The sequence below is a fragment of the Balaenoptera ricei genome, chromosome 7 (assembly GCF_028023285.1).
Source record: "Balaenoptera ricei isolate mBalRic1 chromosome 7, mBalRic1.hap2, whole genome shotgun sequence".
NCBI lineage: Eukaryota > Metazoa > Chordata > Mammalia > Artiodactyla > Balaenopteridae > Balaenoptera > Balaenoptera ricei.
The window spans coordinates 47,753,182-47,767,367 of record NC_082645.1 but is presented as its reverse complement, the minus strand read 5'-3'; the positions used below and the strand labels follow the sequence as shown (position 1 = coordinate 47,767,367).

At 38.8% G+C, this 14,186-nt stretch overlaps 2 protein-coding genes across 16 annotated transcripts in view; one reads left to right on the top strand and one right to left on the bottom strand.

Annotated features, from left to right (window-relative positions):
• The window catches only part of CCDC148 (coiled-coil domain containing 148), a 482,246-nt gene that overhangs the window by 317,560 nt on the left and 150,500 nt on the right, over nt 1-14,186 (top strand). The window lies entirely within an intron of this gene.
• Nucleotides 1-14,186, bottom strand: part of UPP2 (uridine phosphorylase 2) — a 43,423-nt gene that overhangs the window by 16,073 nt on the left and 13,164 nt on the right. The window contains exons 3-4 of the mRNA XM_059927919.1: nt 8,089-8,247; nt 1,024-1,138 (exon numbers count right to left, since the gene is read on the bottom strand). Coding sequence (XP_059783902.1) covers nt 1,024-1,138; nt 8,089-8,247 — 274 coding nt within the window. The remainder of the gene's footprint in view (nt 1-1,023; nt 1,139-8,088; nt 8,248-14,186) is intronic.

Here is a 14,186-nt window from a genome sequence, read left to right as displayed (position 1 = left end):
CTCTTTCTGGGTGGACATCCATAGATGTCCTTCTTTAATCCATCTATGAGGGCCTTGGCTGGACTTTATTCCTGTACCACAGCTGTGGAAAGGGAATGATATTTTTGAACATGTTTGTTTCTAGTGAAGCATGACTCAGCCATCTGTGTAATTCTAAGACCAAAGTCTCAGCCTTTTTTTTTTTTATAATTCCCATTCAGTCCTGTCACTCTGTCAACCAAACCTTTCCAGTTACAATGCCCTGTCTGTATTTGCATTTGGTGACATAGTAGAATCATCCCCTTGCAAGACCTGCTCCTGAAGAAGAGGTTGAAAAAGAAGAAGGTCTCCACAGAACTTTACCTCAGCCCAGGGTGGATGTATAAACAAGGCTCCTGACTAGCTGCCTGACCAGCCAAGGAAGAAGGGAGGAGAGGAGGCTCTGAGAAAACCTTAGGAAGCATCACCCAACTCTGCCCTAAAAGCCTGGCCTGATCTCTTCTGCTGTGTTGATGAGGAAAAGACCCAGCCAAGAAAAGGGTAGTCACTGACATGAGCTAAAAGCAATGTTTTCCTAAGAGCTATTGATGTCTGCTTACTTAGCTGATAAACAAGGCAAGTCTTAGTGATTTATTTTTTTTACTTGAAAGCACTTATTTCTGTCACTTATAAAATTCCTAAGCTTCAAAATCTATTCGAACCCTCAAAACTTACTCTTATCCTCAAAACATATTTCCTAGCAATCTTCCACTCTTCCCCTTAAGAACACCTAAGTCCATCTGGGCAGTGGGCAGCGGAATGTCTCACGCCAGGTTTCCATGCAGGGAAAAAGAGAAAGATTATATACACATGTATTTCTTTAAATTCTTTTAATTTTCTTTAAATTTAAATTTCTCAATTGCCTCAAGCCCAGCCTCCTGACACTTTTTAGCCCATCTGGGTTTCTTCTGGTCTCTGAGTACGTTGGTGTGTTACCACACCAACAGCTTACCCTGTATGGAACAACCACTTGGATGTAATACTATATAAATCAATCCATCTCACCTATTCCCCCTGATGTACCAATTCTGATAATGGTCACGTCACAGCACCGGGCATGGTACAGTAATTTAATGAGTTCATGAAGCATAATAGAAATGGAGGGGATGCCCATGCCATGCTGTGGAGAGAAAAGGGAAAGTCATTATACATCTTGCAGACTGATAACACACACAGGACATATTTACTTCCTTCATTACAAGTTAACAGCCCTCAGGTAAATTTACGTAATCATTATGACTTTGCCATAGCTGAGGAAAACGTAAGGCAGCTCTAACTGACGCCCACATGACATGCTGATAGATGGGTCCATCTGTGATGATCAAAGAGAGGCATCTCCCTGTCAGTTAAACTGAGTTCAGCCCTCATTGTCAAGAGCAGAAGGTGGGGATGGCGTGGTGTACTGGTGTGTCAGGGCAGTGCCATTTCTCAGCTCCCCACTGGGCTCTTCACAGTGAGTTTTGAAACAGAGCTCTTTGCAAGATTGACTTGATTTTGAGGAAATATAGATTTGGCTACCATGTATTTAGTCCTTTTCTACTATACTAAATGAAAGAGTAAATCCATTTCATTGCTCGCATGTGTCCTTGTTCATTTGTTGATAATTCTGTATGAGCTCTGAAAGGCACAAGGGTAGAGATGTGGGTTACATCTACACCTAACAATTTGGAGTATTTAATGGATACACATTCAGTATATAGATCATGACTGCAACTCTGGTCTTCCTCGGCATTTGGAAGAGTAGAATCAATGTCACAGAATAAGGGTCAACACAGGTTAGAGGATTTGGCCGCTCCTCGTGGTTACAGTATGTTCTAATAATGCTCCAGAAAGATCCTCCATGATGGAATTTGTAGTAGCTGGAGCTAAGTTTAGAATTGGTGTATATTTCCTTCCTAATATAACACGAGAGAGTCAAATGTGGTCTTCAGTATTCTACTCTTGGGCACAAAGACTTTGTGTGCAGAAAAGCACCAGGGGCATCTTGGCAGTTAGGTGATGGCTTACACTAATTCTTCATTAACAAATCTAGAAAACCATTACAGCCATGACCACAATATTTTCACCTGAGTTCCCTTCTCACCATCAAAAATATTAAACTATGGAAACTTTGAACCTCTGGGTTTCCCATTTTTGGTTGCCATGGAACATGTTCTGACTTCCAAATGTATTGTAAGTCTCCTAGAGGCTATCAGTCAAACCTGTATTAGTTGTATGTCCAAGATTCAGTAACACAATAATACTGGGAGACTTTAACACCTCACTTACACCAATCGACATATCATCCAGACAGAAAATTAATAAGGCAACACAGATTTAAATGACACAATAGACCAGATAGATTTAATTGATATTTATAGGACATTCCATCTGAAAACAGCAGATTACACTTCCTTCTCAAGTGCACAGGTAACATTCTCCAGGATAGATCACATCTTGGGTCACAAATCAAGCCTCGGGAAATTTAAGAAAACTGAAATCACATCAAGCATCTTTTCCGACCACAACACTATGAGATTAGAAATAAATTACAGGGAAAGAAATGTAAAAAACACAAGCACATGGAAGCTAAACAATACGTTACTAAATAACCAAGAGATCACTGAAGAAATCAAAGAGGGAATCAAAAAATACCTAGAGACAAGTGACAATGAAAACACGATAACCCAAAACCTATGGGGTGCAGCAAAGGCAGTCCTAAGAGGGAAGTTTATAGCATTACAGTCCTACTCAAGAACCAAGAAAAATCGCAAATAAATAATCTAACCTTACACCTAAAGGAACTAGAGAAAGAAGAACAAACAAAACCCAAAGTTAGTAGATGGAAAGAAATCATAAATGTCAGAGCAGAAAGAAATGAAATAGAAACAAAGAAAACAATAGCAAAGATCAATAAAACTAAAAGCTGGTTCTTTGAGAAGATAAACAAAATTGATAAACCTTTAGCTAGACTCATCAAGAAAAATAGGGAGATGACTTAAATCAATAAAGTTAGCAATGAAAAAGGAGAAGTTACAACGGACACCATAGAAATACAAAGCATCGTAAGAGACTACTACAAGCAACTCTATGCCAATAAAATGGACAACCTGGAAGAAATGGACAAATACTTAGAAAGGTATAACCTTCCAAGACTGAACCAGGAAGAAACAGAAAATATGAACAAACCAATCACAAGTAATGAAATTGAAACTGTGATGAAAAATCTTCCAACAAACAAAAGTCCAGGACCAGATGACTTCACAGGTGAATTCTATCAAACATTTAGAGAAGAGCTAACACCCATCCTTCTCAAACTCTTCCAAAAAATTGCAGAGGAAGGAACACTCCCAAACTCATTCTACGAGGCCACCATCACCCTGATTCCAAAACCAGACAAAGATACTACAAAAAAAGAAAGTTACAGACCAATATCACTGATGAATATAGATGCAAAAATCCTCAACAAAATACTAGCAAACAGAATCCAACAACACATTAAAAGGATCATACACCATGATCAAGTGGGATTTATCCCAGGGTTGCAAGGATTCTTCAATATACAAAAAATCAATCAATGTGATACACCATATTAACAAATTGGAGAATAAAAACCATATGATCATCTCAGTAGATGCAGAAAAAGCTTTTGACAACATTCAACACCAATTTATTGATAAAAACTCTCCAGAAAGTGAGCATAGAGGGAACCTACCTCAACACAATAAAGGCCATATATGACAAACCCACAGCAAACATCATTCTCAATGGTGAAAAATGGAAACCATTTCCTCTAAAATCAGGAACAAGACAAGGCTGTCCACTCTTGCCACTATTATTCAACGTAGTTTTGGAAGTTCTAGCCATGGCAATCAGAGAAGAAAAAGAAATAAAAGGAATACCAATTGGAAAAGAAGAAGTAAAACTGTCACTGTTTGCAGATGACATGATACTGTACATAGATAATCCTAAGGATGCCACCAGAAAACTACTAGAGCTAATCAATGAATTTGGTAAAGTTGCAGGATACAAAATTAATGCAAGAAATCTCTTGCATTCCTATACAATAAAAACAAAAGATCAGACAGAGAAATTAAGGTAACAATCCCATTCACCATTGCAACAAAAAGAATAAAATACCTAGAAATAAACCTACCTAAGGAGGTAAAAGACCTGTACTCAGAAAACTGTAAGACACTGATGAAAGAAACCAAAGATGACACAAACAGATGAAGAGATATACCGTGTTCCTGGATTGGAAGAATCAATATTGTAAAAATGACTCTACTACCCAAAGCAATCTACAGATTCAATGCAATCCCTATCAAATTACCAATGGCACTTTTTACAGAACTAGAACAAAAAATCTTAAAATTTATATGGAGACACAAAAGACCCCTAATAGCCAAAGCAATCTTGAGGTAAAAAAACGGAGCTGGAGGAATCAGACTCCCTGACTTCAGACTATACTACAAAGCTTCAGTAATCAAGACAGTATGGTACTGGCACAAAAACAGAAATATAGATCAATGGAACAGGATAGAAAGCACAGAGATAAACCCACACACCTATGGTCAACTAATCAATGACAAAGGAGGCAAGGATATACAATGGAGAAAAGACAGTCTCTTCAATAAGTGGTGCTGGGAAAACTGGACAGCTACATGTAAAAGAATGAAATTAGAACACTCCCTAACACCATACACAAAAATAAACTCCAAATGGATTAAAGACCTAAATGTAAGACCAGACACCGTAAACCTCTTAGTGGAAAACATAGGAAGAACACTCTTGGACATAAACCACAGCAAGATCTTTTTTGACCCACCTCCTAGAGTAATGGAAATAAAAACAAAAACAAATGAGCCCTAATGAAACTTAAAAGCTTTTGCAAAGCAAAGGAAACTATAAACAAGACGAAAAGACAACCCTCAGAATGGGAGAAAATATTTGCAAACGAATCAACAGACAAAGGATTAATCTCCAAAATATATAAACAGCTCATGCAACTCAATATTAAAAAAACAAACAACCGAATCCAAAAATGGGCAGAAGATCTAAAGAGACATTTCTCCAAAGAAGACATGCAGATGGCCAAGAGGCACATGAAAATCTGCTCAACATCACTAATTATTAGAGAAATGCAAATCAAAACTGCAATGAGGTATACCTTACACCAGTTAGAATGGGCATCATCAGAAAATCTACAAACAACAAATGCTGGAGAGGGTGTGGAGAAAAGGGAACCCTCTTGCACTGTTGATGGGAATGTAAATTGATGCAGCCACTATGGAGAACAGGATGGAGGTTCCTTAAAAAACTAAAACTAGAATTACCATATGACCCAGCAATCCCACTACTGGGCATATACCCAGAGAAAACCATAATTCAAAAAGACACATGCACCCCAATGTTCATTGCAGCACTATTTACAATAGCCAGGTCATAGAAGCAACCTAAATGCCCATCGACAGACAAATGGATAAAGAAGATGTGGTACGTATATACAATGGGATATTACTCAGCCATAAAAAGGAATGAAATTGGGTCATTTGTAGAGACGTGGATGGATCTAGAGACTGTCATACAAAGTGAAGTAAGTCAGAAAGAGAAAATCAACTATTGTATATTAATGCATTTATTTGGAATCTAGAAAAATGGTACAGATGAACCGGTTTGCAAGGCAGAAATAGAGACACAGATGTAGAGAACAAACGTATGGACACCAAGGGGGGAAAGCGGCCGAGGGTGGGGGTGGTGGTGGGATGAATTGGGAGATTGGGATTGACAAATATACACTAATATGCATAAAATAGGTAATTAATAAGAACCTGCTGTTTAAAAAAAATAATAAAATTCAAAAAAAAAGAACAATGCTGAAGGAAAAAAAAATAAGTAAAAATGATAACCCCCCCCAATAAAGACAGCAATTAATCAGTTAAATAAAAGCAACTACAATATCAACAAAAAGAAACAAATAAAATGTATATTCTATCACCCATTGACAAAATAATACCAAAACATTAGAAAAAAAATCTGAATTGATACATGAAATACACACAAAACAGCTGTTATAGCAGACTATTTGAAGAATAGAGGAAATTTGAAGGAAACTTTAGAGAGATACATACATACACACATACATGCATACACGTATCGATGATAGATGGAAAGAAAAAGAGGAAAGAAAGAAAAAAGAAAGAAATAAAAAGAAAGAAAGAAAGAAAGAAAAGAAGAAAAAAAGAAAGGAAAGAAAGGAAGAAAGGAAGGAAGAAAGGAAGAGAGAAAGAAAGAGAGAAAGAAAGAAAGAAATCAGATAGATGGGTAGATACATACACAAAAGTTGGAAACATGTATATCACTAATTCTGAATATGGCTACAGTTCCTTATTTGCATTTTTCTGTATTTTTTAAGTTGATCAAAATTAAAAACATTACTTAATCAAAAAAAAAAAATGTATGTCCAAGATTAACAAGACTGGACTCTACCACTAATGAGTAAACTCTCTAAATCTCATTTCCTCAATTGTATATTAAGAAAATGAACCATTATTTAATCTATTAGGTTCCTCCTAAATCAGATATTTGATAGGTTTATGATTATCACTTAATATGTGGCATGGTGATAAAATGACAAATGGGCTTGTATGTTTCTGCTAGACTCTCTATCTTTCTTTCTCTCTCTCTCTCTCTCACACACACACACACACACACACACACACACACACACACACACACACCTCAGCAGCTGCTGGAAAGGAAGAATTTTCAAAGAAGCGGTCTCAACTGGAAATCCTCTTTCTGCCTAGTGAGGTTCATTTCTAATTGTCTGACCCCTCTGGACATGATGCATATTTCAGTTCTTTTTCCCTGATGGACAGCAGGATCAGTCTACTGCTGTTTTTATATCTTACTCTGAAGTTTTACTACTTGTTTATGATAGTTTCACATTTTTATAAATTTTACTTTTCTGTCCCTACCCATTGTGCAAAAAAAGGACAAAGAGTTGTAGTCTAAAAGTCAAACAAAAGTTAGCAGGACAAAATGTGCCAAGATCAGGGGTTACTCAGTTTCTTTCTAATGTAGCTTTTCTGTAATTGTTGAATGAATGAATGAACGAATGGATTCTCCCATGTGAGCCCAAAGCAGGTTTCATGTATTTTGTCCCAGAGGGGAGACCAACTTGGCTGTCCCACTGGTGTTTCTTAATTTTCCCTTCTTCAGTCTAGGCTTCCAGCCATGATCATCCATCCTTCCATCTCCACGTACCATAGAGCAATTGATAGATAGTAGTTATTCCCCAGTGCGGGAGTCACATATAATCCAGCTCCTTAGAATTATCACATCTCTGTAGTGGATTCTTCCCTTGTCACCTGGCATGCTTAGCTGTGCCCCTTATGAGAGCTGCAGTGTCCAGATATGTACAGACTCAGAGCTATCGTTTCAGAATACAGCCCTGTGGCAGAGAGACCCACTTGGAAGGCAAGCTGGGTGCACATGCATATACACTCTGCTAAGGGTATGCTGTCCTGAGTCCAAGAGGGAAAGGGTCTCTGTGTTCCCTAAAATTGCAAGTCATTCCACTTTCATATTGTCTCAGGACACTGTGTGTCCAGAGCTGTTAACATATTCTAAATACAGGAGAGCAGTTTGCAAGAGCTCCATGGAAATGTATTAGCAGCTTTTCAGTGAGCATATTACAGTGTTAAATGGCACCACTTGGGTAATCCTGAAAATTGGCCCCTGTGTACTAAAAGCCCAACATTCCCAAAGCTGGATAAAGGATAGAGGAGAAAAAATTTCTGGTGGCTTATTAATCAGTTACAAACTAAAGAGAGGAAGTGTGCTTTGAGGGTTTTTTTCCCCTAACTTGCATAGCTAAGTGGTAACTAATAAAGCAAACCAAAGTAGCACTGAATGTTATTTTCTGCCCCTAGGACTTTTTCCAACTATGAATGTCACACCTGGACACTTAATTTATTGTGTGAAAATACAAAGCAGGAGGGGAAAAAGAACTCCTGTATTTGGAAGTTCCCACTTTCTTTTGCTAGCTTGTGATGACTACGTGACGTGCAGCCATTGAGTACTTACACTGATAGAGAGCACGGGACCAATTTTGTACATACAATATCTGTCAGTCCCGGCGCAGATGTCCTTGACGTCCTCTTCACTGTCTTCCAATCTGAGCTCCTTGTGCATAAAGAGTGCAAATGCTTTCATTCTGTTAGGGCTTCCACCAACGCAGACAAACTGTTAATAAAAATAAACAATCACCTGCCTTAGTAACTGAGATAAAAAGCAAGGGTCAGCTTTCAACTTTAATGTTTTTATTTTATTTTTCAATTATATTCTTAAGGGTATATGTAGATGTTATGGGTTATGTTCATGAGTTAACTAATTGGCATCATTAACCGGTAAATAAGGCAACCAGAAACATAGTTTATGCACATAATTAGTAATGAAAAAGATAATCACAAAATCAAAGTAAGTGTTGATTTTGTTCAGGTGGGTGTTTCCTGGTGTTTTTGTCATGGTGAACATCAAGAAGCATCTTAAGCAGATATAGGCAGCTTATTGTTGGGCATTAGTGGGCTATAGGCTTAATGTGTCAATTCTGAGGACATGGAAATAAGTAACATGAGAACTACAAGTTTAGATGTGTTTTCTGATTCCACATTCCCAATCATACGTTTTTATTATAAAATATACTACGTTAATTTAAAGCTTTAAAGAAAGCACATCAAGACTTTCCAACTTCTCATTCAGAAGACATTTTCATGGAACAAGCCTTATCATTGTAGACTAGAAATCTCACTACGGTATTTCTTCATTTCCAACAATTTGGTTTTATTTTTGTCTTATTCACATTTTAACATCTCTGAAATTACAATATGGATTGCGGTCAAGAGTGTCAAATCTAATAAAATATGGTAATAAAATTGTCTGGTGGTTGCTTGTGCAATAGCCTCTTAGGGGTACATCAGTCCCAGGGATGGGAGAGGTGGATGTCAGAGAGAGGATGGGCATGGCCTAAGAGCAGCGTGGATGAGCAGCCACACTGGTGGGGACCAGGGCTCAGCAGTGAGGAGGAGGAGTGGCAGCAGATGTCAGAGACCCGAGGAAGCACAGCCTACAGAAAGGTGCCAGGTGCAAAGTCATTCTGGAATCTGAGCTGAGCAGTGAGGTGCACAGAGTCTGAAGAGGCTCCGAGTCAGAGAGATAAGGCAACACAGTGGTTAAAGGACTAACCTTTGAGGTTAGAGAAACCTGGCTTTACACCCCAACCGTGTCTCTGATTAAGTAGTTTGTTCAGTGTTATACATGTAATCTCTACATGCCTCAGATTATCATCTCCAAAATAGAAACAGACAAACAACAACAACAACAACAAAAAAAAAAGTAGTATCCTTCAGAGGGTTTTTGTGAGGATAAGATGGGATTGAACATGATGGGGGACAAAGCCAGGCACTTTCTGAGTGGTCAACAAATGGCAACTTCCATTTTTCATATCATAGAGCAATTTCCTGGCCCTGCTTTTGAGCTTGCTTATTTGTTTCTGTATTTGTGGAATTTAGTGCAAATGAAGCTAGTTCAAATCCAGTAAGGAAAAGGCAGCTGGTAGTGCCTGACTGATGTGGGCAGCGTTAGGCAGAGCTTCAGAAGGATTGCCAGTGAGGCCCCTCACAGGGATAAAGAGTATCTGCCTAAGGAAATAACTAACTGAGGTTGTAGAATTAGGTGCCCGATTCACAATTTACTGTGAGTATTGGGTGGTCTCATTACATGATGCATTTTATTTCCATTTAGCAAAAATTCCTGTGCCACCCTCATTCTCGATTGTGGGATGTAATTATCCTTTTATCCAGGCCCTCTGCCTCTCTTCTACCCTCATTATTATCTTTTCTGTGTCTTTCTTATGAGTTTCTCTGTTGGGGCCTAAAGTTGGTAATGAACTGCAATGAAAGTTAGCCATCAAGGCTGAGTAGCAAAGAGGATAAGACCATGGTCTAAGGTAAGTTTTTAAATTAGTATTGATTATTCGTGAAATTTTCCCCTCTGTTCATATGGATAGTTAAGACTTGGCTCAAGATCCAAGTACAAGGAGGTCATTTTTGTTGTTGTTGTTTCCTTTCTACAAAATACAGTAGTTTGAAAATAACCTCAGTGTGTGGTGCCAGTAAATGTAAATTACAACTATTCAGATTGACCATAAAACCAAAACAGATGTTGGAAGAGCTTGTGGTTTGAATTCTTCTTTGAACTGTAGATATTGCTGTAATCAGCAGGAATTTCTGAATGTTTCTGGAGACATAAAGATGATAAGTGTAGACAAAAGCGTTTTTGTTCTTGAAGACTTACTTCTAAATCAGACTTACTAAATATCACCTCTGGACACAATTTTCAGTCTGGCTGCTTTGACGAGGAGGAAAATATGGCTGAAGACCACCAACCAACAATGACTTTAAGTGACACTTTCTGTGATTTATGTCCCCCCCAAAAAATGATCATTTGTCCTGGTTTTGTCAAAGAAGATAGAAATGTCTTGGGAAGGAGTCTGAAGCATTACAAAACTATGTTAAGGACTTTGCCTAAAGACTGCCAGAATGAACTCACTTTCAAATATGCCTAGTGTCTTGAAAGACTTAGCTTTGCCATGTTGTATTTATCTGGTCCTACTGCAGTATATGTATTTTGTCTGTTAATAAAGGAGTATAGAGACTTAAAATACATATTACATAGTGTTATAAGATAATGCTTTTCCATGTTACTTGAAATTTCTAGGGAGAGATTGGAGGGTACCAGTTACTGATTTTATAAAAGATATATTTGGAGGTTGAATTTGAGTAGATAACTTCTAAAGATAGTCCACTATATTTTTCAACTGATTGATTGATTCAAGTCTATATGACAAAAGACATTAGCTGTTTACCAAAACTGTTCCCCCTTCTTTCTGGGCACACTACTAAACTCAACTTCCCAGCTTTCTCTTCAGTTAGATGAGGCCATATGCCTGAGTTCCAGCTGCTAGAATGTGAACAGAAATGATGAGTGTCACTTCCAGTTCTAGCCCATAGAAATCTCCCATTGGTGATCCTATAGATTGTCTTCTGTTTGTCTGCTGAATGGGTGCTGACACCCAGGGAAACTTTGCAAGGCACTCCTTGAAGGTGACAGAGCAACAAGATAGAAGGAGCTTGGGTCCCTAATCACCAATTGGAGGAAAGCCACTGATTGACCAGGAACACCCACTTGGTACTCAGTGTGAGTGAGAAACAAACTTACATTGTGTTAAGCCATTGATATTTTGAAGTAGCAACTAACAAAACCTTTTAAGTATAGTAAGTAAGAAAATGAATAAAATAGGAATGGTTGTCAGAATCTTTAAGATTTAAAATTTTGCACACCCAGAGTTCTCCTTTTCTTTGAAGATAGTGCTATTAATAATGATTATCATCTCTGTGAAGACAAGGCTGAGTTTTCAGGTACTGATGGATTATGTCCTCTCTTGTTAGCTAGAATTGCTGCCCTGGTATTTAAGGGAGTCGAGAAATTGAACCTAGCATGTTCTTATTCAAAGATAAGAATGTAACTGGAAGGAGACAAGTTTCTGAGAAGAGCATCTATAAATATGTCAGACTTTACCTGTTGCCTCTAAAGAATAGGTTAAACAGCCAGTTCTGATCATTTGGAACTACGTTACCTGCTCACCAATCTACACCCCCACCACCACACACACACACTTTTGCCTCCTGTGCATCAAAATGGCCCAATCAATAGAGTGGTTCTCTGGTAGAAAAAAATGGGTTCTAAACCAGAGCATGTCTTTTTATCCAAAAGAGAATCTATTGAAATGGTCCACAGCCAGGTGGATTATGAGCTTATAAGGTTGGATAGTGGTTATGACAAAGTATGAGAATAAGTGCTGATAAAAATCTAGTCAGGTAGAGAGACAGATACCTAGATATGTAAATAATAGATCACTTTCTATCTCAAAAACATCAGTCTTTTTAGTTATTAATTAGATGTTCATGTTAGTTTATTAATTATGATAGATCATTTAATTAATCAGAATTATCCTTATGTAAGGGTCCTGGAAAAGTCATTGTGAGGCATGAACCTCAAACCTAACATTTGAATTCAGATAAAGTCCAATTAATGAGTATCAAAGACAGCCTTGATCAATTTACTCTTGGAGCATAAACATCAGAAACAGCAGTAGGAAAAGAGGTTCCACTGAAAAGATGAAGCAAAAGATTGAGGGAGGCCATGAAAGAGCAAAGAGCCGCTGACTGCAGAGGAGTAGGGAAATGGGCGGGTCACATCCAATCAGCCCGCACCATCACACCTGTGCCCTAGGAGAGATGGGAGGGGGAGGGAGCAATGTAGCCCCTACTGTTAATGAATATCATAGATTTATTTCTTCTCCTCCCCTGCCCCGCCACCCTTCCTTCCTTCTCCTCCTCCTCCTTCTTTGTCTAGCTAACCTCCTCCTCCTCTTCCTCCCCTTTCTTCAATGCCCCCTGTCAATTAACGGACTATTCTCAGTTACAATGACTCAAAAAGCCCAGCTAGTGCAGTGGGCAAGAACCCTGGAAATTGGACTTAGAAGAATTTGGTCCAAGTCCTAGCTCTGCCACTATATAGTGTAATTTGTTAACCACCTTTGACCACTCTGAATTCAATTTCCTTGTTTTATGGAGGAAATGAATATCTGCTACACCCACCTAAAAGAGGGAATGTGAAGATTTGAGATAGTGGATCTGAGAGCTTTTATTTTTGTTCTTGTAATTGCTAAAGGAGTGAATAAAAGTCAGATGAAAACTGCACAATTCTCTAGTGGTGGGACTGTGATTAGGTGTAGGCCTTTTAGAAAACAAAAAAACATTTTAAAGTTCATTCCATTTGACCATTTCTGTAAATCATCTTAATAGACTTAAATGTGAAAAAATTATAGGTACAAAAATATCCATTTGAGTGCTGTTTATGATAGAAAATACTTCAACATTAAAGTCAGTAGTAGACTATGTAATGTATGGCACAGGCACTTGGCATCCATAAACCATGTGTTTCAAAGAGAACATTATAATATGGGGAAATGTTAATGACATAAAGTTAAGTGAAAAACACAGACTGTAAAGTTATGTAATTCCAACTATTTAAAAATCTATTTGTTAAAAAGAACTGAAAGAAAAGAAAATAGGTTGATGGCATCTTTGTTTAGCTGGTAGGGGTTTTTTAAGATGTGTTTTTAAAAATCATTGTTCTAGATTGGTTCAAGATGGCAGAGTAGAAGGACATGTGCTCACTCCCTCTTGCAAGAGCACTGGAATCACAACTAACTGCTGAACAATCTTCGACAGGGAGACACTGGAACTCACCAAAAGAGATACCCCACATCCAAAGACAAAGGAGAAGCCTCAGTGAGATGGCAGGAGGGGTGCAATCACAATAAAATCAAATCTCATAACCACTAGGTGGGTGACTCACAAACTAGAGAACAATTATACCACAGAAGTCCACCCACTGGAGTGAAGGTTCTGAGCCCCACGTCAGGCTTCCCAACCTGGGGGTCCAGCAACGGAAGGAGGAATTCCCAGAAAATCAGACTTTGAAGGCTAGTGGGATTTGACTGTAGGACTTTGACAGGACTGGGTGAAATAGAGACTCCACTCTTAGAGGGCACACACAAAGTAGTGTGCACATCAAGACCCAGAGGGAAGGAACAGTGACCCCATAGGAGACTGAACCAGACCTACCTGCTAGTGTTGGAGGGTCTCCTGCAGAGGTGGGGGGTGGCTGTGGCTCACCGTGGGGACAAGGACACTGGCAGCAGAAGTTCTGGGAAGTACTCCTTGGCCTAAGCCCTCCCGGAGTCCACCATTAGCCCCACCAAACATCCTATAGCCTCCAGTGCTGGGCTGCTTCAGGCCAAACAACCAACAGGGAGGGAACTCAGCCCCACCCATCAGCAGACAAGCAGATTAAAGTTGTACTGAACACTGCCCACCAGAGCAACACCCAGCTCTGCCCACCACCAGTGCCTCCCATCAGGAAGCTTGCACAGGCCTCTTAGATAGCCTCATCCACCAGAGGACAGACAGCAGAAGCAAGAAGAACTACAATCCTGCAGCCTGTGGAACGAAAACCACATTCACAGAATGATAGACAAAATGAAAAGGCAGAGGACT